This window comes from Salmo trutta, chromosome 7 (assembly GCF_901001165.1).
Source record: "Salmo trutta chromosome 7, fSalTru1.1, whole genome shotgun sequence".
NCBI classification, from domain to species: domain Eukaryota; kingdom Metazoa; phylum Chordata; class Actinopteri; order Salmoniformes; family Salmonidae; genus Salmo; species Salmo trutta.
Window position 1 is genome coordinate 34353147 of NC_042963.1, and position 27241 is coordinate 34380387.

The 27241-nt window shown below is 42.9% G+C and overlaps 1 protein-coding gene across 4 annotated transcripts; it reads right to left on the reverse strand.

Annotated features, from left to right (window-relative positions):
• Window positions 1–1641: 1641 nt before the first annotated feature.
• On the reverse strand, window positions 1642–27016 carry LOC115197299 (GTPase HRas). 4 transcript variants are annotated; one of them, XM_029758685.1, is made up of 7 exons: window positions 26731–27016; window positions 21110–21115; window positions 13493–13631; window positions 7768–7946; window positions 5566–5725; window positions 5241–5365; window positions 1642–5119 (listed from the first exon to the last, which is right to left on the reverse strand). In XM_029758685.1, exons 3-6 carry the CDS (start codon window positions 13601–13603, stop codon window positions 5246–5248), a joined length of 570 nt encoding a protein of 189 aa, XP_029614545.1. In that variant the 5' UTR covers window positions 13604–13631; window positions 21110–21115; window positions 26731–27016; the 3' UTR covers window positions 1642–5119; window positions 5241–5245. The 4 variants fall into 4 exon arrangements, with proteins under 4 accessions (XP_029614545.1, XP_029614546.1, XP_029614544.1 ...); XM_029758686.1 differs by lacking the exon at window positions 21110–21115 and having other exon boundaries at window positions 13493–13630; XM_029758684.1 differs by lacking the exon at window positions 21110–21115 and having other exon boundaries at window positions 13493–13633.
• Between the last annotated feature and the right edge of the window lie 225 nt (window positions 27017–27241).

Genomic DNA, 27241 nt, shown 5'->3' on the forward strand with positions numbered 1-27241 from the left:
GACTCTGGTTTACAGGACAGTTCACGACCTGTTCCACAGAACCATGCCAGAGAGCCAGCCCAGATCACCAGCCTGCAGCAGGTCCAGAACACCTTCCAGTGGGACAAGTATAGAATGTAAGACTCTTCAAATACTCGGCACTTCAAATACATAAAAAAAATACATTAAATTGATTCCAATGGAGGGTTGTGTTTTCCAGGCAGAAGAAGCACATGGAGGACACGCAGGACAATTGTAGCTTGGTCCTGGAGAGACACCTGTTCCATGGAACATGCGAGAGCGCCGCCATGGACATCTGCCGACAGAACTTCGACCCTCGCGTGGCGAAACCCACTAGTCATTACGGCGTGGCGTTTACTTCGCCTGTGAAGCTTTTCGGTTCCGCCTCTACTCCATCAGAGGGCCAGGGGGAGACTTTACAGACTGTGGGTTCATGTTCCTGGCTAAGGTGCTTGTGGGTAAAGCCTGTGTAGGAAAGATTGACTATGTCCGTCCCCCTCGACTCCCCAACCCCACTAAGTCAGGACGGCATCACTACGATTCCTGTGCGGATCAGAAGCATCCTACCATATTTGTTGTGTTTGACAGCAGCCAGTGCTACCCCTACTACCTCATCAAGTACGAAGTCCTGGCAAACAATCGCATTGCTGTGTGAAGGGCATACAAAACAGAACCAAGACTGGTTTAGGAGGGCACATTATTTTGGATGGAGTATTGTTGACTTTACACTTTTATTTACATTTTCACTTGAAATTGGACAGCCAGTTACTTGCGACACTGAAATGTACTATAACAATGTTCCATTTTTGTGGTACAATTAACTATTAGGTCAAGAGTTCAAGACTCTTGTGGATTGATTGGTTTCTTTTATTGCCTTTTAATTTAAGTCAACATTTAGTCTATTTGTAGAACTATACTGAAAACAAAATGTTAGACATGTTCTTTATCTTTTGGTAAAAGGCCCTCTGTGGAAGAAATGTATTAAGAAGTCAAACTGTTCCTAACAGCTCAGTTTCTTCCATCAACTCTTGTCTGTGTTCAATGAGAAGTAAAAAACTTTTGTCTGATACCTTGTCATTCTTTTCACTGAAAATTCTTAGATGCAATGCATCACAGCTGATCATAGTCAATAAACCAATGTAAATTGATAACTATATGAGTTTGGTATAAATTAAATATTCTGAAACAGTGGTGGCCAATGTGTATAAATTGTATAGTTCTGATTGCCACATCTCAGAACTTCTGTTCCCTCTTGTGGAGAAATATCCCACTCTGTAGTCATGGTGTGGACTAGGTCATGGCTGATAAAGTTTGTCATTTATCCAGTTGACATATCTTTTGTGATGGTGTAGTATATGTTTGTGCATTTTAAATATTAACTTTGCTATCAATTCAGTTTGTTACTGTGATTTGCATCTGCTCTGAACACAAAACATTCTCACTTATCTGGATAAATAGTTACAAAAGGATTAAAAGTTCAATTAACTGCTCTAATGAATCTTGTAAAATTCACACAAATTCAGTGTTTGTACTAAAAACAAATATGTAGGGTTGTTACTGTTCATTCATATTTTAGCCTGGAGAGGGCTGGACTGAGGAGGGAGAGATGGTAGCTGAAATAACTGCAGTCTGTCAGGTGAATGAGTTCATCTTGACATCTTTATTCCTGCCCTGCTGCACATTTGCCATTTTGTTAAAGAGTAAATACATCTTAAATAGTTAAAACAGTTGATATTTCCACAATCAAACTTCCAAACCCACATCCTCTCTCACATGTTCACACTATAGTTTTAAGGGAGAAGCAAGCCCTTTTTGGTTTCAGTCCTTGGGCAAAACCCCCCAATGTCCATGTTTTTGTCCCCAAAAGTCTCCCCTCCAGACATGATTACCGATGGCCTGCTGGTCTTGTATTCCTCAATGACAACTGATGTCCAGTTTCTAAGCATTTACCTTTAGATGTGTGCCCATAACTGCCAGTCAGTCAAAGCACAGAGTATAGACAGACAATGGACATTGTGTGAGATGTAGAATATAACAGCCAACTATAGTTCAGACAACTGTACAGTTCACATCTAACACCAGAGGTCCACTTGATAAACAAATCAGACCTGCCATGTAACTTGTTTAACATTACACAGTAGATCACTATGGGGACAAAGATCTACATTTGTTTAAGATTGGCTATTTATTTTTCAAGGTACAGAGTATCTTTACTTTATGGTTATGGAGTGCCCTATACTAATACAACACAAATAATATTTTGTTAAAAACACGCTTTTTTTTTCTCTTCACAGTTAAGACCCCAAAATCATCAACAATAAATTGAGAATAAAACACAGAAGATCAACACCGTCCCTGAATCCCTCAGAGCTCCAGAATATAATCTGTGGTCCACACAACACAGTAGAGGTGTTCCACCCAACACAGTAGAGGTGTTCCACCCAGACAGAGCCAGAAGAGATATAGTGGCTGTTGTCAGAGGTAATGGTCAAGCCTGTGTGCAGTGTCTTCATCAACAGACCCCTTCATCCCCTGGGTCCAACATATGAAGGGTAGCAACCCAGGAAAGGTGAGATGATCTTGGGGAGTATTGTCTGACTGCAGGGCCCTCATGGTAGAGGGAGCAGGTCCAAAAAAATCTCTTACATGCCAACTGGTATAATTGTGTTCAGGCAAGATGGGGGTAATTCAGAAGAGAGTGTTTGTTGGAGGGGGCAGCTCCTGGAAAACCACATACAAGAGCACGTACACTAAGGAACACCACTCACATGTATGATAGCAGCAAAAAGTCTGAAATTAAGCATTTCTAGCGACAGAATAAAGTGATTATTTTCCAATGTTAAGGCCTATCTTCTAGACAAGAGGTCAAGGAGTTGGCTTTGACTGAAGTCTAATGAGGCATCACAATGTACTACAGTATATGGGTCACTGTGGCTGAACTGTGGGGGTAAGTACCTTAAAAAACAGGAGGGGGAAATAAAAAGCCAGCAGCTCTTACGCGGTAAAAAAAAAAAAAAAAAAACACTTATTGAATTCAGATTGTTTAATTATGGCAATCTTAGTTTGGACTAACACACACAAAAACCGTTAGCTAATCAGACAGGGCACGCTGTACAGAATCTCATCTGGTTGGACTGTTTCAGAGTTTGTTTTTCCTCATGTCTGTTAGTCAAGGGAAAGATAAACAAATCCCAGAAGGAGCAAATCTCCAATCGCCACCAGTCATTCACAACAGTTATCCACAGAGGAAAGCAGACACAGACCACCACAGAAACACCTGCTTCAGGCAAACTTACTACTCTAAGGCATGAAGTACTAGCTAACAAATAATAAGGCAAGTTAAACAGGACCAAGCAGTGTTCTATTGTATTGGCAGCCCTATGCTGCGGTTAGTGTTGTAGAGAGCACAAAAGCTAGTAGGTCTACCTACACCATTCAATATCTAGACATATCTGGATAAGAGCGTCTGCTAAATGACTAAAATGTAATATTGAGAAATATCACAAGAGAACCCCTAAAATGAAGAACGTTTTCCGCTGACTTTTCTTGCAAATTAAGTTGGCTCGTACATGACTAGCTTGAATCAAATGATCTTCTCAGGGAACCAAAGGTCCAGCTGAGGAGGCAGTAGCGAGTAGAATGAGAGAGAAGGTTATTTTATGAGGCCAAAACAGTTTTATCCCACATATTACCAGTCATTTAAGGCAGCTCTTGTGCATTAGAATTTCAATTTCACAGATTTCATCCTGGAACATAAGATACAAAAGCGAGACATGTCTAGACATTCCTGTTTCCTGAGCCTTAAACACAGTGAGGACCGATACTTGCAATCTAGAAATGTTAAACTATACTAAACAACATACAGTTGTCTAAGCAAAGGAATAGGAAAGAAATGAATGCCACCGGTGTCTTAAAATAGCACAATCTCAAAGGGTATTTTGTTCCACTTCCCTGAAAGCCTGTGCAAGAAGAATCTTTCACTGCATAACCATCCCATGGTAAATAATGGCACTGCATGGACCAAGGAATGATGTTCGTCTCCCATCCTTCCAACTATCATTCAGCCAAACCTTGAAGGCAACAGCAAGTAAAACATCACTCATGTACCCCACCCTTCTCCACCCAAGAAATACAAGCAAATAATAAATAGGGATGAGAGAGAGATGGTTTATTCCCAATTCCTAAACCTAATCAGACAGTAAACATTCCTATTGCACCAGAACCTACAATATCTAGTACTATATTACTCCAAAGAGAACTCTTTAGCACACTGACATGTGCACGCACACACGTTTGTGGGGGAAGGCAATGGCACTCTGGGGAAATGAGTCCATCCATCGGTCTGATCCACAGCCATGCCCACGTAAGGGCCCGAATAAGGACTTCCTCACGGTGACAGGTCTTAAAATAGCAACAGCCCATCACACGAAATAAAGATCCTGGCTTACTTTACAGTGCCCAGTGTGATCACCTTCAAAACCTTCCATAAAAAGTCACTTTTAAAAAAAGGGTTTTCAGAAAAAAAGAAAGTTAGGTTTGACAGCTAGACTAACAGTAAAAAAAATAAAAATAATCATATCTGGCGTGTCTTTTGTCATGCTCCGTCCCCATACTTGTATCCGTAATAATGAGGTTACTGCAGAGCCCCTCTAGAGAGGAACAAGGAGGCTGGGGGGAGGTTAAATTAGGGATGGGGATTTAGGCTACTACTGTCCAGTCTTTTCAGGGGGTCAAATGTAAAAATCAGGGTTTTGAGGTGTTGGTGAAGGGGACTCACCAGGGATTGGTGACACCTCCCTTTAAGACCAGTGTTGAGACTGTAAAACAATAACTTAGCAGGAACTCATTGGAGCTGCCCAGCATGATCACACTGGTGAGAAACAGTCATTAGTGGTGTTGCTCTGGCAGACATGGACTCAAAGAGGGGACAGACAGCCTAGTCTAGCATGGCATGGCAGGGGCAAGATCCCCCTCTCCCCAATGTCTATGGTACAGTCAGCCTGGTGGTGCATCTGCTTTTCTTAGACTGTACTCTTCAGTTTGTTGTTGTTTCATCCTCCACCTTCATTCATTAAGTCCATTCTGCCACTAGGTCCACTCCTCACCCCGAACTGGTAACCTGTGAGAGAGAAGTAGAAATTATTAAGACATTGTGTAAGGATTCAGTGCCTCTTTGCTGTGAACGATGATGTTGATTATGCTTGGGATAAAGTTGATAATGGGCTGAGTTTCTGAACGACCTCCATCACGACACCACACAGCGGCAGCTCATGCAGTCCTGTCCACTCTCGTCCGGAGGGTTGAGCTTCCTCAGCTTGTGCTGCCTGATCTCTCTCACTAACGTATAGAAGGCGTCCTCTACCCCCTGCAAATAAACCAAACACATAGTCAGAACAATCTGCAAAAAGGTGGGCATTTCATATTTACAAGTTCATAAACTTAATGGCCATCAACAATATGTGTATTTGTAGAAAATGTTCCCAGCACCGCACACGCACACATATCGCACTGAGGGACAATCACTGCTCTGACTGCCTGCCTGCCTGTCTGTGTGTGTAAGAGTACCTGTCGTGTCTTGGCAGAGGTCTCGATGTAGGGAATTCCGTAGCTGCGGGCCAGTTCCTGTGCTTGCCGCGTGTCCACGGTACGCGATGGGAGGTCACATTTATTACCCACCAGGACCATGGGCACGTCGTCAGAGTCTTTCACACGCTTGATCTGTTCCCTACAGGAGGACAGAAAGACACTGGTCAGTTCCCTGCTTGGTTTAAACCGTTTCTTCAAATATGAGGACCTAAACTACCATTTAGAATAACTGTAGTAGAGTCAGAAGCACTTGCAGCTATGAAAACACTATGTAACTGCTTGTACACATATCCAGTGATGTGGTGGTGAAAATAGGTGGGTAAACTCTGATCGCTGTGAAAAAAAGTTACGCTCACTATAGTTAATGAATTTTTCCGCAAATGGTGTTAACCCTCCACTACACCAAGTTTATTATAGTAAATTGAAATGAATCACGAACAAACGATTGAGTAAACTGAAATAAAATAATTAAAACAAACACGTTTGAAAAACTAAAACTACTGAAAGTATTATATTTGACACCAAAACTAGCTAAAATAAAAACCATCATGAATGAAAAAACAAAAAGGGATTTTCAAGCCTTTGGAGGGGGCTTTCAAGATACTGAATGTGGCAGGTAAATGCAGCCAGGAGGTGGGTGATGTTTCAAATAGGCCTAGTTTGTGCATCACCATCACTAGCTAAATGGAAAAATTGGCTAGGTATCTATCTTGATTCTTGTACAATAAAATTAAAAAGCATTGGATTGGTGTAAACCTGGACAAGAGAATTTCTTTCCACCATATTTTTTGCACAGGTCTCAGCGCTATTCCTTTTAAATCCAAGTCACATTGAGATGGTTTAATTTATAAATGAAACCTAACCTATAGCCTGACCCATTACCTCAGTTGCAAGAAGTGACATCCCAAAAAACTATACAGCACAAATGGTTCCTAGCCTCCCTCACATGCTTTCTGTCCCCAATAGTAAAACAAAATAGAAATATTGCTATACAACTAAATAAAAACTAGCAAATCAGGTCTGAAAACGAATGGAAACCCAAATGAATTTCAAATAACAAATCGGAAAACGAATATAAATAAAAACAGAAACTATAATAAGCTTGCTCTGCACATATCCACCTGTTACACCATCATACCACAACTAATGCGTTTTGTAAAGTGTTGCCAATGAAGGAACGGAGTGTCCGTGGGTCATTTCACCCTTAGGTATTAGGATCCTACCTCCCTCTCCATAAACAACACCACAGTCAGACACTAACGGCTGTGCTGCACTGCTGGAGGAGGGATGGGGCAGCAAACTGCATGATCTCATCTCTCCAGCATCCATCTAGCCAGCAGGCCAGGGGAGTGTGAGCGTGTGAGGGGAGTGGGTTAGATCTGTTTGGAGCTCAGCACAGTCGCAAGCAGGACAGCTAACCGGTTGGATGATTTCTAGCGGTGGCGTTCCAGGTTGTCGTGCCTGGCACGCGCATACCCAATGTCTATGGCTGTGTATATGAGGAGATGGATGGGAAGGTAGCGAACAGAATGAGCTAATCACTTAAGCAAGCAGCCAGTCAGACGACTGCGTGACGGGACCAAATGGACTGGGTCAGATCTATTCATCAACCTCTCAATTCACCTTCACCACCTAGCAGTAATACCCAATACAAGCCTAGTGGAGAGACGGGGAGTGGAGAGATGGAGAGAGATGGAGTGGAGAGAGAGAGACGGAGTGGAGAGAGAATAGATTACCATCATCTCCGTCTGGAATTCCTCCCTACCTCCATGTCATTGGGAGTGTTTCTCCTCTGCTCTACTCTCCTCCCTCCATGTCATTGGGAGTGTTTCTCCTCTGCTCTACTCTCCTCCCTCCATGTCATTGGGAGTGTTTCTCCTCTGCTCTACTCTCCTCCCTCCATGTCATTGGGAGTGTTTCTCCTCTGCTCTACTCTCCTCCCTCCATGTCATTGGGAGTGTTTCTCCTCTGCTCTACTCTCCTCTGGTCTAATTGAGTCAGGATCGATTTCATTGGCAGCGTGCTATAATCACTCCAAGGCGGAAGGCTAAGCTTTCTATAGCTGTGTTAAATGCTAAGGCATGACGTCACCCAGCTAGCTGCTGCAGAGAGCTTTCACACAAGACAGCCATGACCCCCCCACCGTCACATACAACCCCCTGGCCGGTCAGACACACACACCTGTACTGGTGGATGTCCTCGAAGGACTTGGTGTTGTTGATGGCGAAGACACAGAGGAAGCCCTCCCCTGTCCTCATGTACTGGTCCCTCATGGCGCTGTACTCCTCCTGACCTGCAGTGTCCAGGATGTCCAGCAGACATGTCTCCCCGTCAATCACCACCTGCTTCCTGTATGAGTCCTGAAGGGGGGGGGGACGACGACATCCTCCAGTTACACTGCTACAGACAGACTGCCGACTGATTCTCTACCCAAGTGTGCACTTGTTCACTCCTGCTTAAGGATTTACAAAAATTGGTTTGGTGTGTAAGGATGTGTGTAAGTTAAAGGGAACTGTGGCTGTGGACCAATTTAACAAACTCAACCCCTGGTGTACTAAATTAACATACAAATCATCTGTAGGGCATTCACTCACTGCTGTACAATGTAGAGAAAAACGGGGCAATTCAAGAGGATGCTTTGAAATGAATGTCAAAACACATTTTACTTTGCCCAATGTCATTATAAATTACACAGAACTAAATCATTAGACTGTTCTCTACAATATTATAAACCTAATATACTTGTACTTGACCGTGTTGATGAAATAAGAACGTTAATTTGCTGTGACCGTTGCTAGTTTAGACTGTGCCGCTCTTGGTTGTATCTCTTCCATATTTGGCATTGTGAGGTGGTACCATTTGGAGGTGTTGCCACTGGTTGGACCAATCAAAATCAACTTGATACCCTTGTCATTTTCACCTCCAGATTCTTGGCTTTCATTGCCTTTATACTACATTGAGAGGGGTTGTTTCAATGGCAATTTAAAGGGAGAGACAAAAACAAGAAACGATTGTCTTCGCGGAGGGTGGATACTGAAATTCAGCCTCTTAGTATTGAAAAATAAATATATATGTAGTCCTCATTTAGTTTTTTATTCAGCGGATTTCATTTAGAAAAAGCCCATGTTTTCACGCGCGAACCTGTAGCCACTAGTTAGCTTGTCAGTTGAAGTTACATGCTGGCCACCCCGCTCGGGTCGCATGCGCCAGCGTAGATTATTATTCGTTTTTTTACACGTTATCCAATCATTGCACCGCATAGCCAGGATCTAAAATAGAACTTGCTTCTATTTGTGACGCACAACGCGCTGCAAGTCATGCCTCTCCCATCTCCTCATTGGCATATACCCACGTGCCATCACCTCATTGATTTTTTGGAGTATATACCCACGTGGGTGAATGAAAGATGAACTGATGTCCACAGTCTAGTTGGTGGTGGTAATGCACCATATAAAGTCCAAAGAAGAAGCAGCCTGAAGGAGGAGAGATTACTAGAAACAGTTGGTTTACCCTTTAATCTGTAGATTAATTGTCGGAGTTGAAGACCTTGTGCATTTCAAGTAAAATAACAACCCAATGTTTACTTCCAATTTAGACAGCAAGCTAGCTAGCTAAATTGCCATAAATGTTTAATGCTTTTCGACCTGTCCCCAAGTTAATTTAATTGGTTCAGAGTTCGTTTTGATATTTCAACCTGTGTCCTGACTGTCTGGTATGGGGGGACAAAATCAACTTGCGCGTGTGCGGTCTGGTCAGCATGTTAGAGTGCTATTGAGCAGTCAGCACTTCATGATCCTTCCAGTGATGACATTAAATGCACTCTAAACATGCTAAATTCTCAGAGTAAATCTTCTGTAACGTTTGAAACCATATATGATAGACATGGGTTTTGGATTATTTCGTTTCTGAATTCTCTATGGAATGGACACATTTGTATAAACCTTGAATTAATTAATCCTTTTATGGGTGAACACCCTACAATCTGTAATGAATGCGCTAATGAAGTATAAGCTGAAATCCATTGATGCGTGTTCAATATACTAACTAACCAACCATTTTACACATCTCTTGACTAGGCTTAAAGCATGAGTCTGGATCTGGGACCTGATTGATAGTCTCTCACACACAGGCACACATGCGTGCTGTGTGACTAGCCATGCTGTGTGACTGGCCATGCTGTGTGACTGGCCAGAGAAGAGGTAGTGGTATCAAAAGGGGCAGAGTTGCAGGGCCAAGGTTTAGCGTCCCAACACACAGACACAGGGTGCAGGGTCTTTGTGTGCTAGTGCATAGGGGCCAGGAATGCACACACAAAAAGGACATTGTCTGGCCAGAGGCAGGCGTGGTGACAAAGAGAGAGGGAGAGAAGAGAAAGCAGACTCCCTCTTGTTCCCTCTCTGTCTCTAAAAATCTCATAGTGAACTGAGAGGAACTAAATAAGGAGTAGCGGTGTAGTAACATTTTTTTTTAAATAATCAAATTTAAAAAATCTGCCATTTGGAGAATTTAATTGATAATGAGTAGCCTGTTTGGTAATGAAATCTGGTAGTTAAGTGGTCTCTCCAGTGAGCCAGTAGTCACACTAACCTACTCTACTCCGTTCACTACAGACCAGGGGAGGGGCCATATCCGCATGACATCAACCACAGTGATCAGCTACAGCTGTGGACAGAAGCTCTGGAAACGCGCACACACATTTGGGCTCCCGAGAGGCGCAGTGGTCTAAGGCACTGCATCTCAGTGCTAGTAGCGTCACTACAGACAAGGTATGCACGCTATAAAAAAAAATTAAAAAAAATAAAATAATAATAAAAAAAAATAATAAAAATAAAATATCGGTAAGTATATCGGAATCGGACAATATTAACTAAAAATGCCAACATCGCCCGATTTCTAGTTTAACGTCTTTGGGATGGGGGCAGTATTTTCACGGCCGGATAAAAAACGTACCCGATTTAAATCTGGTTACTACTCCTGCCCAGAAACTAGAATATGCATATAATTAGTCGATTTGGAAAGAAAACACTAAAGTTTCTAAAACTGTTGAATGGTGTCTGTGAGTGAGTATAACAGAACTCATATGGCAGGCCAAAACCTGAGAAGATTCCATACAGGAAGTGCCCTGTCTGACAATTTGTTGTCCTTCTGTTGCATCTCTATCGACATTACAGCATCTGTGCTGTAACGTGACACTTTCTAAGGCTTCCATTGGCTCTCTAAAGCCGCCAGAAAGTGGAATGGGGTGTCTGCTGTCTCTGGGCAAAGTACAGCAGCTCTGTTTGTGAGTGGTCAGCCTGGGGACAGTGAGACTGGAGATGTGCGTTAACGAGACTAATCCATTTTTTTTCTTTCAGCCTTTGAATGAATACAACGTCGCCCGGTTGGAATATTATCGCTATTTTACGAGAAAAATAGCATAAAATTTGATTTTAAACAACGTTTGACATGCTTCTAAGTACGGTAATGGAATATTTTGAAATTTGTCATCACGAAATGCGCTCGCACGTCACCCTTCGGATAGTGAGCTGAACGCACGAACAAAACGGCGGTATTTGGATATAACTATGGATTATTTGGAACAAAGACAACATTTGTTGTTGAAGTAGAAGTCCTGGGAGTGCATTCTGACAAAGAACAGCAAAGGTAATCCAATTTTTCTAATAGTAATTCTGAGTTTAGTGAACCCCAACTTGGTGGGTGTCAAATTAGCTAGCCTGTGATGGCCGAGCTATGTACCCAGAATATTGCAAAATGTGCTTTCGCCGAAAAGCTATTTTAAAATCGGACATAGCGATTGCATAAAGGAGTTCTGTATCTATAATTCTTAAAATAATTGTTATGTATTTTGTTAAAGTTTATCATGAGTAATTTAGTAAATTCACCGGAAGTTTTCGGTGGGTATGCTAGCTCTGAACATCACATGCTAATGTAAAAAGCTGTTTTTTGATATAAATATGAACTTGATTGGACAAAACATGCATGTATTGTATAACAATGTCCTAGGAGTGTCATCTGATGAAGATCAAAGGTTAGTGCTGCATTTAGCTGTGGTTTGGGTTTATGTGACATATATGCTTGCTTGGAAAATGGCTGTGATTATTTGTGTCTATGTACTCTCCTAACAATCTAATGTTTTGCTTTTGCTGTAAAGCCTTTTTGAAATCGGACAATGTGGTTAGATTAATGAGAGTCTTATCTTTAAAATGGTGTAAAATAGTTGATTGTTTGAGAAAACTGAATTGTGGTATTTTAGTTGGTTTTGTATTTTGCGCCGTGCGATGCCATTGGCTGTTGGCTAGGGGTTCCGCTAGCGGAACGTCTGTCCTCAACAGGTTAATGCCGATGTGCAAAACCGATGTCAAAGCTTATGTGCATACCTATATAACGTAATGATGGCACGAGGTACACGTGCAACACAGCATTCCTAACCTAGCCCATGTCTGCTGTGTGGATCTATTTTGAAGTTTCAAAGGAAGATAACAAAAAAGGCCATATGCAACGTTAGTGCTGCTATTATTACCTGAGGGGAAAACGTGAAATCTTTCAATACCACAAACCTAATTACTAATTTAAAAGTGCATCACACCCAGACATTCAGCGACTACTTAGAACAAAAGCAGAAAAAAAACTAAGCGCACACTCCCAACAACTAAACAAGTTCAAGTCGAGCAGTCATTTGAAAGAGTAAGTACATTTCAGCGAGACAACTCAAAGGCGAAATCCATTAACACCAAGATAATGGAATTCATTGCCCTTGACAATCAACTGTTCTCTGTCGTGGATGATGTTGGCTAACACCGACTGGTCGAGCACCTTGAGCCCCGGTACACACTACCAAGTAGGCGCTATTTTTCAGATGTTGCCCTACCGGAGTTACACAGTATTGTTGAAACGCACAACCTTGAGCTACTTGCTATGGGCGTCACTGCTATTAGCTTCACGACTGACATTTGGACCAGCGATGTCAGCCCCATGAGCATGCTGAGTCTGACAGCACAGTGGGTCAACGAGGATTTCATACTGAGGAAAGCCGTATTGCATGCTCAAGAATGTGCTGGTTCTCATTCCGCTGCTGCCATTTCAATGGCATTTGAGAACATGTTTGAAACATGAATACCCTCCTAGCGTTATTTGAACAACTGACTCAAGAAATAAGCTAATCAACTGCGTCTGCAGCAGACGTGATACCCTCTGTCATGGCATTGAAACGTCTGCTCAACAAAACCCCACAGTCTGTGTCGGCAGTTAAAACTTGCAAAAGTACTCTACTTGAGGCTGTGAACAAGCGAGTCGGTGGGTACAAGGACCGCTACTTCGATGCAGACAAGAAACAGGGTTTACGTGAAATGTTAGACACAGTTGGACAAGATGGAAATGGACACAGTGACAGTGTGCACCGAGGAAGAGAGGCCACGGACTGACAGAGCTGAAACTTCACTGCTTGACATGCATGATCAACTCCTGGTTGAGAATGAAACGACTGAACAACGAAACAGCACAGCAAGTAAGTGAAAGAAATAGGTTTTGATGATGTTTTACTGGTAATGGGGACATATGTAAATGCCAACAAAATAACTTTTTGGTCAGTGTGTGTGTGTGTGTGTGTGTGTGTGTTTCAACAATTTAACTGTACTATAATGCTTAAAAAGCCACAAAACTTAAATATCGGTTACTGGTATCGGGTTTTTTGGCAAGGAAAATATTGGATATCGCATCGGGCAAAAATGTAATGTCGGTGCATCCCTACTACAGACCCTGGTTCAATTCCAGGGTGTATCACAACAGGCCGAGATTGGGAGTCCCATAGGGCAGCACAAAATTGGCCCAGCGTCGTCCGGGTTTGGCCATCATTGTTCTCAACTGACTTGCCTAGTTAAAAAATAAAAATAAAAATCACAGTACATACCTCTATAGTGGGGTCGTATTCATCCACAAAGTGGTTCTGGATGAGCTGGATGGTGAGTGCACTCTTCCCCACACCTCCAGCCCCCACCACCACCAACTTGTACTCCGTCATCCTCACTGCTCCCCACACACACACACACTGCTGTGTGAGAGAGAGAGGAGAGAACAGCAGATAGGAGGGGGAGAGGGAAGAGAAAGGTTCATACATTTGGTCATGTTTTCTGTTCTTTGATGTATATTCATTGGCACGTGTTCTGTTTGACATTAGCTTCCCTGAACCCCTACCTCACTATTCTGTTTACCACCACCTCTGCCCAGAGGTGAGATGTGTATGTGTGTGTAGGGCGGCTGAGTTTGAGTCCCCCTTAGAGGAATGTCACAAATGTGCTGAAGGTACTCAATGTTCCAATCCACTCCCACAGAACGAGAGAAAGGAAGACACAGAGAGAGGGAGAGGTTTGACACCGAGTGCTCCTCATTGATGCCTACCTCACAAATCGGAAGCCTCATGTTTTTTTTTATACAGCATAGAGGCGCTGTTTCTCTGAAAGCCTGTGTGTAGCACGTGAGCAGAGCATTTGAATAGGCCCTTAATGACAGTTGAGTATGATGCTTCTTCTGGTTAGTGAAGAAGAAACTGACAATTAGAACTGCCAAATTCACCTATGGATAGATGATTAGTTGAAACTGTATGGATGATAGGGATGACGCAAAAGGTAATAGCAAAGTCTGACAACATAGAGGACCGGCAAACATACAGTAAATTGAGAAATCATGTAACTAAACAAAAATAAGAAACTATACTATGGAACAAAGATAAATTATATAAAAGAATGATTGTAAAATGCTCTGGAGTACTGCAAAGACTTTTGGAGGATGGCCTGGTGTCAAGAAGGGCAGCAAAGAAGCCACTTCTCTCCAGGAAAAACATCAGGGACAGACTGATATTCTGCAAAAGGTACAGGGATTGGACTGCTGAGGACTGGGGTAAAGTAATTTTCTCTGATGAATCCCCTTTCCGATTGTTTTGGGCATCCGGAAAAAAGCTTGTCCGGAGAAGACAAGGTGAGCGCTACCATCAGTCCTGTGTCATGCCAACAGTAAAGCATCCTGAAACCATTCATGTGTGGGGTTGCTTCTCAGCCAAGGGAGTGGGCTCACTCACAACTTTGCCTAAGAACACAGCCATGAATAAAGAATGGTACCAACACATCCTCCGAGAGCAACTTCTCCCAACGATCCAGGAACAGTTTGGTGATGAACAATGCCTTTTCCAGCATGATGGAGCACCTTGCCATAAGGCAAAAGTGATAACTAAGTGGCCCGGGGAACAAAGCATTAATATTTTGGGTCCATGGCCAGGAAACTCCCCAGACCTTAATCCCATGGAGATCTTGTGGTCAAACACAAACCCACAAATTCTGACAAACTCCAAGCATTGATTATGCAAGAATGGGCTGCCATCAGTCAGGATGTGGCCCAGAAGTTAATTGACAGCATGCCAGGGTGGATTGCAGAGGTCTTCAAAAAGAAGGGTCAACACTGCAAATATTGACTCTTTGCATCAACTTAATGTAATTGTCAAAAGAAGCCTTTGACACTTATGAAATGGTTGTAATTATACTTCAGTATTCCATAGTAACATCTGACAAAAATATCTAAAGACACTGAAGCAGCAAACTTTGTGGAAATTAATATTTGTGTCATTCTCAAAACTTTTGGCCATGACTGTACACTGATCTGTTGGGTGTGCTGATGACATCTGTTGCATGATAATGCAGTTGTTGTACAAACGGTAATCTTGGCTAGTTTTGCTTGCAAATACTTTTGTTTTATTATGAACATTTTAATAGTGTTCTAGTGTACCACAGGGCAGCTGGCTAGGGCCATTATTGTTTTCTGTTTTTACTAAAGACCTTCCACTGACCTTGAATAAAGCCTGGGCGTCTATGTACGCTGACGACTCAACAGTATCCACGTTGGCTGCAACAGTAAAATAAATAACTGAAACCCTTAACATAGAGCTCCAGTAAGATTTAGAATGGTAACTAGCAATAGGCTGGTGCTACATTTATTTTTTTAAATAAAAGGCATCGTTTGTGACAATTCACTCACTCAACCCCATTTAGGTAGATTCTTGAATAAATGCTGCGATTGAGCCAGTTGAAGAGACTAAACTGCTGGGTGCAACCCTAGATAGCAAGCTGTCATGGTCAAAAATTATAGAGTCCATGGTTGCTAAAATGAGAAGAGGTCTGTCCATGATAGGACATTGCTCTGCCTTCTTCACATCTCAGTCGACCAGACATGTCCTACAGGACTTAGTTTTGTCGCACCTGGACTACTTCCCAGCTGTGTGGTCATGTGCGGCAAAGAGGGACATAGGTCATTTGCAGTTGGTCCGTAACAAAGCAGCACATATTGCACTTTGACATGCATGTCAATCTCTCCTGCCTCAAAGTTGAGGAGAGATTGACTGCATCTCAAATTCGTCTTTGTGCGAGGTGTTAAGGGTACTGAACTGTCTGTTCAAAAAGTTAGCACACTCATCGACATGCAACCAGAGGTCTCTTCACAGTCCTCAGGTCCAGAACAGAGGCTGGGAAACACACAGTATTAAATAGAGCCATGACTACATGGAACTCTGCAATCCCATGTAAGACAAGATAGCAATAAAAACAGATTTAAAAAAACCCCAGATAAAACACCTTACTACACATTAGTTCGCAGTAATGTGACCGACATCAACATGAGGCTTGAAAATTACCATATAGTTATGCACTTGTAATTTGTACTTGCTAATAGATTTTTATAAATACTATTAAAATGGGTTTACTGACCACAACCCATTGAATTAATATTAAGTGTTGATTATTTGGCATCAGGAGAGCACAGCGCATGGAAGAAAGCAGTGAGATATGCAACATTGTTATGTTTATGCAAAAAGTTAATGGCTAGCCTGTGATGCAAAGAGTGCGTGGCGCTTCATTTCGGTCGCGCGGGGATCAAACTCCCCCTTCCCCAGTTAGCCCCAGGACTGAGTCCCGGAGGTTCTGTGACGTCCCTGCTGGGGTCCACACAAAATATGAAACATTACATAATACAGAACATTAATAGACAAGAACAGCTCAATGACAGAACTACATACATTTTAAAATGTCACACAGCCTACATATTCATACAGACAATATCTAGGTCAAATACATACAGTGCAAATTACAATACATAAAATGGCTTTGTCTCCTTAGATTGCCGTTTGTGTAGCTAGTCATACTGCGCGCACTGTGCAGTTCCAAAATAATCCAAAGGGTGTCAGCCTAGACCACAAATGTATGTTTTGCATAAATAATGTTCTAGGTATTTGCAATATAGCAGGATTGGGATTTTAGGCTGCTATCCCTTGGATTATGTTGGAACTGCGTAAACTCACATTAGCAGTAGGCTTGTTTTAACTGTAGAGTGTGGGGGGGATAATATGCAGATATGTACAAATACAGGCACCTAACATGATTGAAAATCATGAAACATCCACACGGGCTCAGCTATCCACAAAGAGACGCACGTGCAATTATTGAACTGAGACATTTTACAACATGATGTCACAATCAGAACGATTGGGAACTACTCCACGCTGGAAAGAGTTTTTACATGACACAGGGCAGACAAGGGCTCATGATTGGAGTATTCATTGCAGTGTGTAATGCAGTGCATCCTAGTTTGTTTTACAGCATCCCAGCAGGGCAAAAGACTCGGGCTGAGACAAAATCATTTGGGGTTAAAGCCCCGAAAGCCCGGATCTGGTGACGTCAATGAACCCCAGTAAGAGTTGCTGGTTCTTTCTCAGCGGCTAATAGGGATCCTAATAAAATACAAATTCTAGATGCATTAAAAAATGGCAAACGTTAAAATGGACAACGAATGCAAAAAAATCTAACTAACATCCATAATTTCTCTGATATGTTCCATAGAAAATAGATATCTGCACACCGTGTTGCGTGTACTTTGTGGCACTGCAGCAGTGATAGCCACTGGGGTCAGTGAGTTCAGAGGAGAGGACAGAGAAGGGGAAGCCGTGCAGTCAGTCAGAGGGTTTTAGGACTCCCAGGTGTACCTCTTGTCACCCCCCTCAGTGGTTGGGTCCGGCGCAGCCATTACACAGGGCTACCCTGTCATAAATCAGGGGCTCTCATTAAACAACCCGGCCGTATTCATTCGTTCTGCAACGGAAAATGTTTCTTCAACAAAAACAAGCGCTTGTTATTGGACAAGGTAGGTCCCTCCCTGTTTTTTCCTGCCTCATTCATTCATTCATTCATTCATTCATTCATTCATTCATTCATTCATATATATATATATATATATATATATATATATGAATCATTCACACACACACACACACACACACACATATATATATATATATATATATATATATATATATATATATATACACATCTCCTAGTTAATATGATCCAGTTGGACCAGGCCCTGTTCTCTTCCAGAACACATCCTTTCCTCATCCCATCCCGGCTGTATCACACCTGGCCATGATTGGGAGTCCCATAGGGCGGCGCACAATTGGCCCAGCATCATCCTGGTTTGGCCGGGGTAGGCCATCATTGTAAATAAGAATTTGTTCTTAACAGACTTGCCTAGCTAAATAAAGGTTAAATGTAAATAAAATAAAAACCACTTATCTGACATGACTGGAAAGAGGTACTCAAAACACAGGCGGTCTGTGGGAATCCTTTAGAATGCATCCTTCAGCCTATTCTGGTGGAAATCTACCGTATCCAATCACCGATCAGTGACGATGAAGGAGAGGGAGCAATGTAACAGTATTGAGACCCTGACACAGTGAGGTGTCGAGTTGAACGGTATGTACACATCCAGTCTCTCACTGCAACAGATTGCAGAATGGAACGTGTCAGAGATTGAGATAACCATGGACACTAAGTTATCCCAAAAGCTCATCCGATATGAATGTAGCATAGATGGCACAGAGGACATACTGGTGATGGTATTGCTCCATGTGTCACAACACAGTTAGTGTGTCACCTAAACCTACAGAACAGTGTCAGACTACAGTGGTTCACTCATAGGATATCAGTGCCCTAAAACAAAAACAGCTAACAGAAAGCTATCAACTTGTAATTTTCCCATAAGATCTCAGCACATGAGTCACAGGTGCAGCCTCAGTAAACGTTGCCAACCAGTAGGCTTCTGATTTGACAAGGTAAAACCCCCTACCCCAGTGAACTGGGTAGTGTTGCGTGGCTAAAAGAGACACTCAGCTAAAGTCCAGCCACTGTACTCTCTCTCGTGGCTGACAGGCTGGGGCAGGGTGTCAACTGTCAAGTAAGCTGCACGAACCAGACACACACACACACACACACACACACACACACACACACACGCAGGCCAGTGAAATTCCAGAGGGCATGAGCCAAACAGCAGCGAGGAGTCATAAGGGCGATGTTGGTGGTATATACTCAGCAGCTTACCATCAGTCAGTTAGCCTACATATCCTTCTCATGACCTTCTTCTCTATGGCAGGACATGATACAGTGATGACGAGTCAGTGAAAGGGTAAACTGACCTCAATAAGAAGGACTATTCTTTGCCCCTGTAATTTATCATGACAGGTTAATAGAAGAGCCTCCCTTGTCCAATAGCTCGACAGATTTCTTTTTAAGATATGGGACAGCCAACCAACTCACACCTCCTCCCACTGCAACCCAGTGTATGGATCTGCCCTACCCTTTATCTTCTACTGTACCCACACACACATTCCTCTAAGCTGCGCACATGCACAGCTCCCCTCAGACTGCTGCGCAGAAGAAATATCAGACAACGCAGAAAAGCACGAGAATGAACTTCACTCAACTTTTTAGAATTTTCCACTTTAGTTAAGACTATCAACATTTCACTCTACTGTGGGAATTGTGCTCGAATCAACAAAATATTAGCCACTTTCAATGTAACATACCAAAAGAAAACGAACTATACAAGATTTAGTATGCAAAACTATCTGTGCAAGAGAGCACATTGGAGTAGGAGTCTATTGCATTGACCGGCACGACTCAGGCCGTACTCTACACAGACCGGTGCGCCATAACCAATCAGAGCTGCAGTAGGCCTATTTGCAAATTGCCATTGCCATATATGGATCTGTGCCATTCACTTTGAACTGGACTGTATTTAAAGCATTAGCGGTCATGAGTAGATGCGCTTATTTTGATATCAAAGTGAGAGCTGCATGTAGCCACCTGTGCACATTTGTTCATATTGTTTGCTAATTAGTGAGTTATTAGCCCAGTTAGCCATTATCTTGTCAACAATTTGTTGCTTTCAACAGGAGCACAAAATGTGTGCATTTCTAACCATCTTTGAAAAGTGAGTCAGATAAAAAGCTTTTTTTGTCTTAAAGGGGCAGTGTTGCATTGAGACGGTCTTGAATAAGCTAAGTAGCCAATAGGCAGAGGGTAGCATAACTTGTCTGATTCTCTCTAATCATGGTATGCAAATAATAATGACTTTATTTTGTAAAGTGTTTTCTTGCATCAACCACCACAACATTTTCAGTCGTCTCCTTGTCTGAAGGACAAGTCGATAATCCGGTTAATATCAATCCCTGCATGTTTTTTCCCCCCAAAAGTCTCCTGAAATATAGGTTTACATTGAACACCACACATTTGCTGCTACTGACAGAACAGCTATTTCCATGTTAAAATGTTATGGGATGCATTAGTCTCCATTGTTTATGGTAGGCAACTCTGGTAGGCCTACATCATGATCAAATAGCCACAGCAGCCTACTTGGCGACTGTCACAATGTTCAAGTGTGCGCTTAGCGGACTTGAAATTTGCTCAGTGCCGGAAAAAATGTGCGGGAACATTGCCCACACAGATTACTTGCTAACAAACAGACCCTGGATCTTCTACCGGATGTAAGCATCCTACTCCTTTAATACACCACAACCTTCTTGACCAAACAGCCACCGGACTGACCCACCCTACCTCTTCACTGCTCTCAGAAATATCCCTTACAGGTCAGGTGCTTTTTGTATTCCCTGACACACAGTCAAACACAGCATCCCCTAGCCTACACTAACCTCCTGTCCTCCTTTACAGTTTTAGCTCCATGAAGCCCTGTTACTCCTTAATGTGCTAAAAAACTGTACACACACGCCCTGTGTGTACAGTCCACACACACTAATATGCCTGCACAGGTGCTGCAGTGTTCCGAGAGGAGTAACTAGTGACACCAACCTGGACTCTGGACAGTTTGACGACAGCAGGATACACACCATCAAAAAAACACCACATTTACAAGGCTAATGCAGTGGCAGGGAGTCAAAGGCAACCGAAACACTCCAAGTAAACTCCTATATTTGTCTCTTGATGTGGTAGTGTATTAATAGAACGTCATGCACCTCTGCTAATCTAGAGCCCCTGTGTGAGTGTGTGTGTGAGAGAGAGTGAGAGAGTGAGAGAGAGTGAGAGAGAGAGAGAGACCAGAGTGCCTTGTTGATGAGTGGACTGTTGGGTCACTGATGTTAATGATTGAAGGAAGGCTTCTTGCTTGCTGGAAGAGTAACTGCCCTCTGGTCTGTTCTACACTGCTCCAAACCCCTCAGGGCTTCTCCTGCACAGCTGTTCCAACAGGCTCTATACCAGACTGCCAAGGGGTTTCATGGAAACAGGTAGCTCTCTAGATCGGCTAGACCATCACCAATGTCAACATTTTTACATTTTAGTCATTTAGCAGACGCTCTTATCCAGAGCGACTTACAGTAGTGAATGCATACATTTCATACATTTTTCCCCCGTACTGGTCCCCGTGGGAATTGAACCCACAAGCCTGGCGTTGCAAACACCATGCTCTACCAACTGAGCCAACACTCACAGGCTTGCGAAAAACCCAATGGCTATAATTCTAACACTACAGGAGGGGATTACCACAACCTCTCAATCGTGTGGGCAAACATTTAGCTTCCTTCTTCCCTGTAAATTAATTCAGTAAAAAAAAAACACTTCTCGTTTATGCACACACTATGCTCTAACATAGCCTGATACTGGGCATATACTAGCTAATAGAGCAGCTGAGGTGGAGGTCATGTTTTGAGGTGTCTCTTGGCTGAGCCTGGACATACCCTGGGCTACTGTAGTGTTATCTCTGCAGCAGAAGGCTGTAACAGAATAAAAATAAGTGATACATTCTACAGTGATAAGAGGTCTGGCCCAGAGAGAAAAGCTGCAGCTTTGATCTATCCCTCTGAGTAAACAGGGGAGATGACTTCTTGCACACAGGTCATTGTTGTCTTTTCAAATGGAGATTTAGTGGCAGGCAGATCATTCTTACTGGGCTGTGTGTCCTGGAAGAAAGGTGGACAACATCATAGGAAATGAGAGGCACAACCAAATCAACAGAATGGACAGGGTGGGCCTAAGCGATATCACAATATTTCTGAAATGTTTTGACAATATGGCGGTATTTTCTGCTACTGAATAATTAAAGTTCTAAATATATAGAGCATGACCCTTGAATGGCAACAAATTAGTTCTAAGTGGTTTCAATGGCTTTATACTCAACCAAACTAGAACAAAACAGACAGTGAAGTAGTTCAATTTGTAGAACTTATAATTTAGCACTGTATCAAAATATCGTTAAAACCGGTATCCACGATATATCGCCCAGCTCAAGGTGGGCCAATCCAGGAGACGGTAACGATTACTCCTCCTCCCCTGTCCAAACCATCCCAGCCCCTTAGTGCTCCCCCCCCTCACCTGTTCCACCTCCCCCATTACACTGCCCATCTAGCTGAATGACCCTGTAGCCACACTCTCCAGTCTCCCCACCAATCAATATCTTACAGTTACAATTGGCACTTTCTAGGACATCTTTTTACTTATGCTGTGCATCTCAGAAGATAGACATACATCACACCAATGTGGTTCCTGAGATTCTTTCCTCTGACAAAGCCAAGGGCAGAAGAGAGTAGTAGCAGTCAAAGAAAAGCCCTGATATTCCAGGGAGGGAAACTAGTTTCTGTGGTAAAGAAGTGAAAGTGAAAGACGTCAGAGTTCAACAGAAAGGAATGCTTTGAGACAATAGCTTCAAACAGCACCAAGTACAGTACATCGTTTCCACGTCGTATCATGTATGGTTGAATTATCATGAGAATAACAGTTCAACTCTAATGTGCCATTACATGTAAGTCACATCATATGACATCTCCTTCCAATAGCGGCAGTCTAAGCAGATTTGAATTGTTATTGGTAAGAGGAGCTTTTTACACACTCCTCTATGGTTGAGGGGAGACATAGCTATGCCATTCTCTGACAATCTAGACTGTCAGAGGCTGATTAATAATCCAGACATACATAGGCAGATGAATGTTTGATGCAGCCCTGTCTGCTGACTCCAGGACCACTTGTTGTCTGTAGGGATCAGTCCTGTGGGGTTTGTCTAGCTACTACCGAAGGAGGACACCATCACACAGGATGCACACACACAGCAGAGTTCTCCTTGTGGCAGTGCCCGGTGCCAGCCATACCCTCTCCTCTCTTTCTGACTTTCAGTTTGGTAATTAGGGCCAGAGCACATTGAGTCTCTCTACCAGTCTTAATTAGCCCCTTAAGTGTACACACACACACACCAACACTGTTACAGTGCACACATACGGTTAAAGCGCACACACCACACCACTACAGCAGTCACACACAGTCTCCAAAACACCACCACTACAGTAAACACATATAGTCTGGATTTTTTTTAAATTAATGAATTGATCCAGAATTCTAACATAAGAGGTCAAGAATGGAGGAGTCAACCCCTTGTGTAAGCACTTTTGAAATGGTGACGCATATTAAAAAGTCTTAAACACTCAGTCTTCGGCCGCAGCCCTGTCTGATGACCTACTCCACTAAATCGCTGTATGGCTGTGCCCTTTTGCTCAAGGGGTGGTACATGAACATGTGTAGGGTTATATATAGCTCACGGCCACCTCGAGCTGGGGAAATTAACAGTTCCTTTTGAAACTCTAGAGCTCTGCCTGGACCATGAGGATAATCTTACATGACATCTTACTGAGGGCGCAGGCTGGAAAACCCAGCAGCGTTGCAGTTCTTTGCAAACTCAAACCGGTGCACCTGGCACCTACTACCATACCCTGTTCAAAGGCACTTAAATCTTTTGTATTGCCCATTCACCCACTGAATGGCACACATACACAATACATGTCTCAATTGCCTCAAGGATTAAAAATCCTTCTTTAACATGTCTCCTCCCCTTCATCTACACTGATTTATGGGGATTTAACAAGTGACATCAATATGGGATCATAGCTTTTGCTTGGTCAGTCATGGAAAGTGCAGGTGTTCCTAATTTTTTGTATACTGTACCTTGGGGTAGAACACAACTCATTGTATTCGGCATTGACAAAGAGTAGCATACTACTATCAAGTCAATCTTTTGAGGAAAGGTAGACCACCTTTCCACACAAATAAGTGTCCCGCTCTCGGCCCCACACATCCTCTATCGAGGGTGAAGAACTTAAGAGTGGACCTCCTGCGTCGCCACTCTCTCAACTAAAACACTTAATAGGTTAAAGGATCCATATTGGCAGCCACAAGCCCATTGCAGGGATAGATTTTTAATGGAGCGATGATGGTAAAAGAAACCTCTCTAGGGACGGATCACAATCGAACACTGAGAAACCATCATGGAGCCTAGACCAAGCCCCCGCCCCCCCCCCAGTGCACCACCACTACACAAAACACAGCTGCAATGCTACAACACAATGTAGCCCAGCCTTGACACAATTCAGCATCAGAAAATCCATCCACTTACAAGATGAGGTAAATACCGAGGCCTTCAGGACTAACCCCATTACATCCATGGCTCATCCATCAGAACACAATGTGAAGACAGAAGCCCGCACATCATATGAATAGGATCACAGAACAAAACAGTTCAGTCTGTCAACTAATTAAGATACTTGGAATCGAGATGTAGCATCTTATCAGAAAGCAGGAAGGGTGGTAATGAGTGGAAGAGCAGTGCTCCCTCTGCTCTCCCCAATAGTGACACTGTGTGCAGAGGGAGAGAAGAGGTGAGGGCCCTAGCCTCAAAACAGCCTCTTAGCAAAATGTGACATTTTCCCACTGGGTCATCCTTTCAGGTTGTTAACCAGGGATCAGGTGATGGAGCCAGGTGGTGAGATGAAAAGGACAGATGACCACACTAAACACTGCCAACCTGATAGCCTCTGACACCTGTGGGCCACTGGCATGTAAGCTGTGCAGCGGGAAGGGCCCACTTAAGTTGCAATGCAACATAAAATGAGAACCAAAATAAATAACTGATCAAGAAATATGAGATACATATATCGTTAACAGTCAGGTTTGTGACATTGACTAAGCATTTCATGGTGAGTAAATAAGTGTGTTTTTGTGTGAGAGAGAGATCAGGTGAGATGATTCATCAGACAACCCCCACCAACAATCAGAGCATCTTGAGAGCTGCGTAAACAAAGGCCTTCCTGGACAAGGAAGATCCCACCCAGAATCCTCTGCTCTATAGTCCTCCCCAAGAACACAGGCTGAGAAGAGACCTGCAGACAAAACAGCACACACGCACACGATATAGCCAGGACCATCAGTGGACAAAGACTATTTCTATTCAGCTCCATGACAATAGAAAGCAACTGGAAAACCAACTATTAGTAAACAATCCCCAACACAAAGCCACTCTTCCCAAGAATTAGAGAAGTGCTGTGTCTCTCATGTAGCTTCAGCTAACCATTATCAAGTGTACCACCATCATGCCCTTTACGCGAATAGAACCCTTTCAAAATCTAAGAGTGTCCAAATCAATGGTATATCTAGCTTGAGTGTAAATCTGTAGAGACCTTGATCAGCATGATTACTTTTTGTATAAAACGGTATTGCTCTCACAGGCCATTGTTGACATGAATCATGCTTCACTTATGTTGTTCCATTTTGCATACACTCATAATAGTCTACTGTATTACTAAGCACTGGTCTATTCTGTATTATTACCTACTTCTAATAATCATGGTCATCATCATAAAAAAATAGATGAAGTTATGAAAACACCTAATGACTGACGATGGGTGAAACTGACCTGCAATGAATGAAATGGAGGCATATAAAGACTGAAAATATATCATGCTTTTAGGCTACATCCTGGGTCATAGGTATGTCTCTTGGTCAACACCGCATGTATGATGTCATAGCCCACTGAGGAGCAATGAGAGTCGCTACACCGTGGTAGGTATAGGTAGCTAGAATAGCAATGCTGTTGAATTAGCCTTATGTGAGATATTCTACCGGAAATACCAGGCCTCCCATGCTTTTCTTTTTTTAAACTTCAGGCTACTCAACAACAAAATCGCATGTTATTCCAAGCATCAGCTTCGAATGTAAGGCATGCGACATAGACAAACTTGTGACGTTGTGGTCTGGTGAGCCGATACTAGTCGGCTGTCTCTAGACTACAAAAATAATCTATTCTTGATCCTTGACCAAGCATATCAGTGTAGAATCGGGTTCTTAATCAACCGCCTAGTAATTAAATGCAACTTCCGCAGTGCTACAATTCGGTGTAGCCAACAAGACGGGGCGTCACCCTTGTCTGTGTGGTCTACAAGCTACAGCCACTATTGCAGCTCGGCTGTTGGAGCGCTCATTGAATGGCCTGGCCATACAAAATGGCAACAGTTTAATACTTGAATGTCTTGACAATGCCAATGAAAATATCAGGGGGTTCATTTTCTAGTATGCCTTCCTTGGTTTAGCTTAGCAGCAGATGACCCCCTGTCCGTGAAGTTTATGGGCTGACCAGGGGATTTAGCCTACGAACTAAATTCCTATATTTGAGAAAATAATATACACAAACTGATTCAATAGGCCTGCCAATATGCCTATGGTTTGGGTCAATGATCACGCGAATAGCAGTTTGTCTTGCAAAACGTTTGGCTACACCTCCCAATATTGTGCTCGCCAACGAGATTCAGCCTGATGTACGCGTGAATGTCATAAAAAAATAACAAGGTGCGCCGCGGCAGTGGCCGTGTGAACGAGCTCGAGCTGTAAACACTACTGTTGGTCCCCTGTATGGGTTCCCTGGACAAAGCACACAAAATAACATTGAGCGACAGTTCAAATAGCCTACATTTGTGTAATAGATGAAAAACGTGCACGCAATACTTACAAGCAGAGCTCTACCCAATAATCAGGAGCGTGACTTGGTCTACTGGAAACAATGTTTCAACTCAGTAGCTTCTGAGTGTTCCAAGAATAGAAATACAATGGTGGCCCGTTTCCTCAACGAATGTCTCACAACAGTGTTCGACAACAGAAATATGTTATTATTCCAGAACCGATACTTTTCAGGCCAATTTTTACAGCATTCGTTCAATGTTGTACGCGAGGTTAAGTCATAGCGAACAATGTGCTTCGAAGAGGGAGAGGATGAAGACAAGTCTGCTGGAGCCCACGCCCAGCCCAGTATGAACCGCCCCGGTGAGCACAGGGGTGTATTCATTCCGCCGATTCTGTAACAAAACGTTTCTTAAACGGAAACAATCAGAACCAAACGGTGAGGAATTTACCTGAAATTGTTAAATAGAAACTCTCGTTTTGCTCTGTTTGTTTCCTTTCTTAAACGGTTTCCGTAATGAATACACCGCTGTTTAGTTGCCTGTTTTGACCATCGTTAATAC

Bases quoted from the DNA above. Each gene is read 5' to 3' on its own strand.
- LOC115197299 (XM_029758683.1), bottom strand. From the start codon at position 20,819: ATGTGGTGTTTTTTTGATGGTGTGTATCCTGCTGTCGTCAAACTGTCC. The intron at 7,947-13,492 runs GTATGTACTGTG...CCCCCCCTTCAG, and splicing joins AATACGACCCCACTATAGAG to GACTCATACAGGAAGCAGGT. The intron at 5,726-7,767 runs GTGTGTGTGTCT...GTCCTCCTGTAG, and splicing joins GAGGACATCCACCAGTACAG to GGAACAGATCAAGCGTGTGA.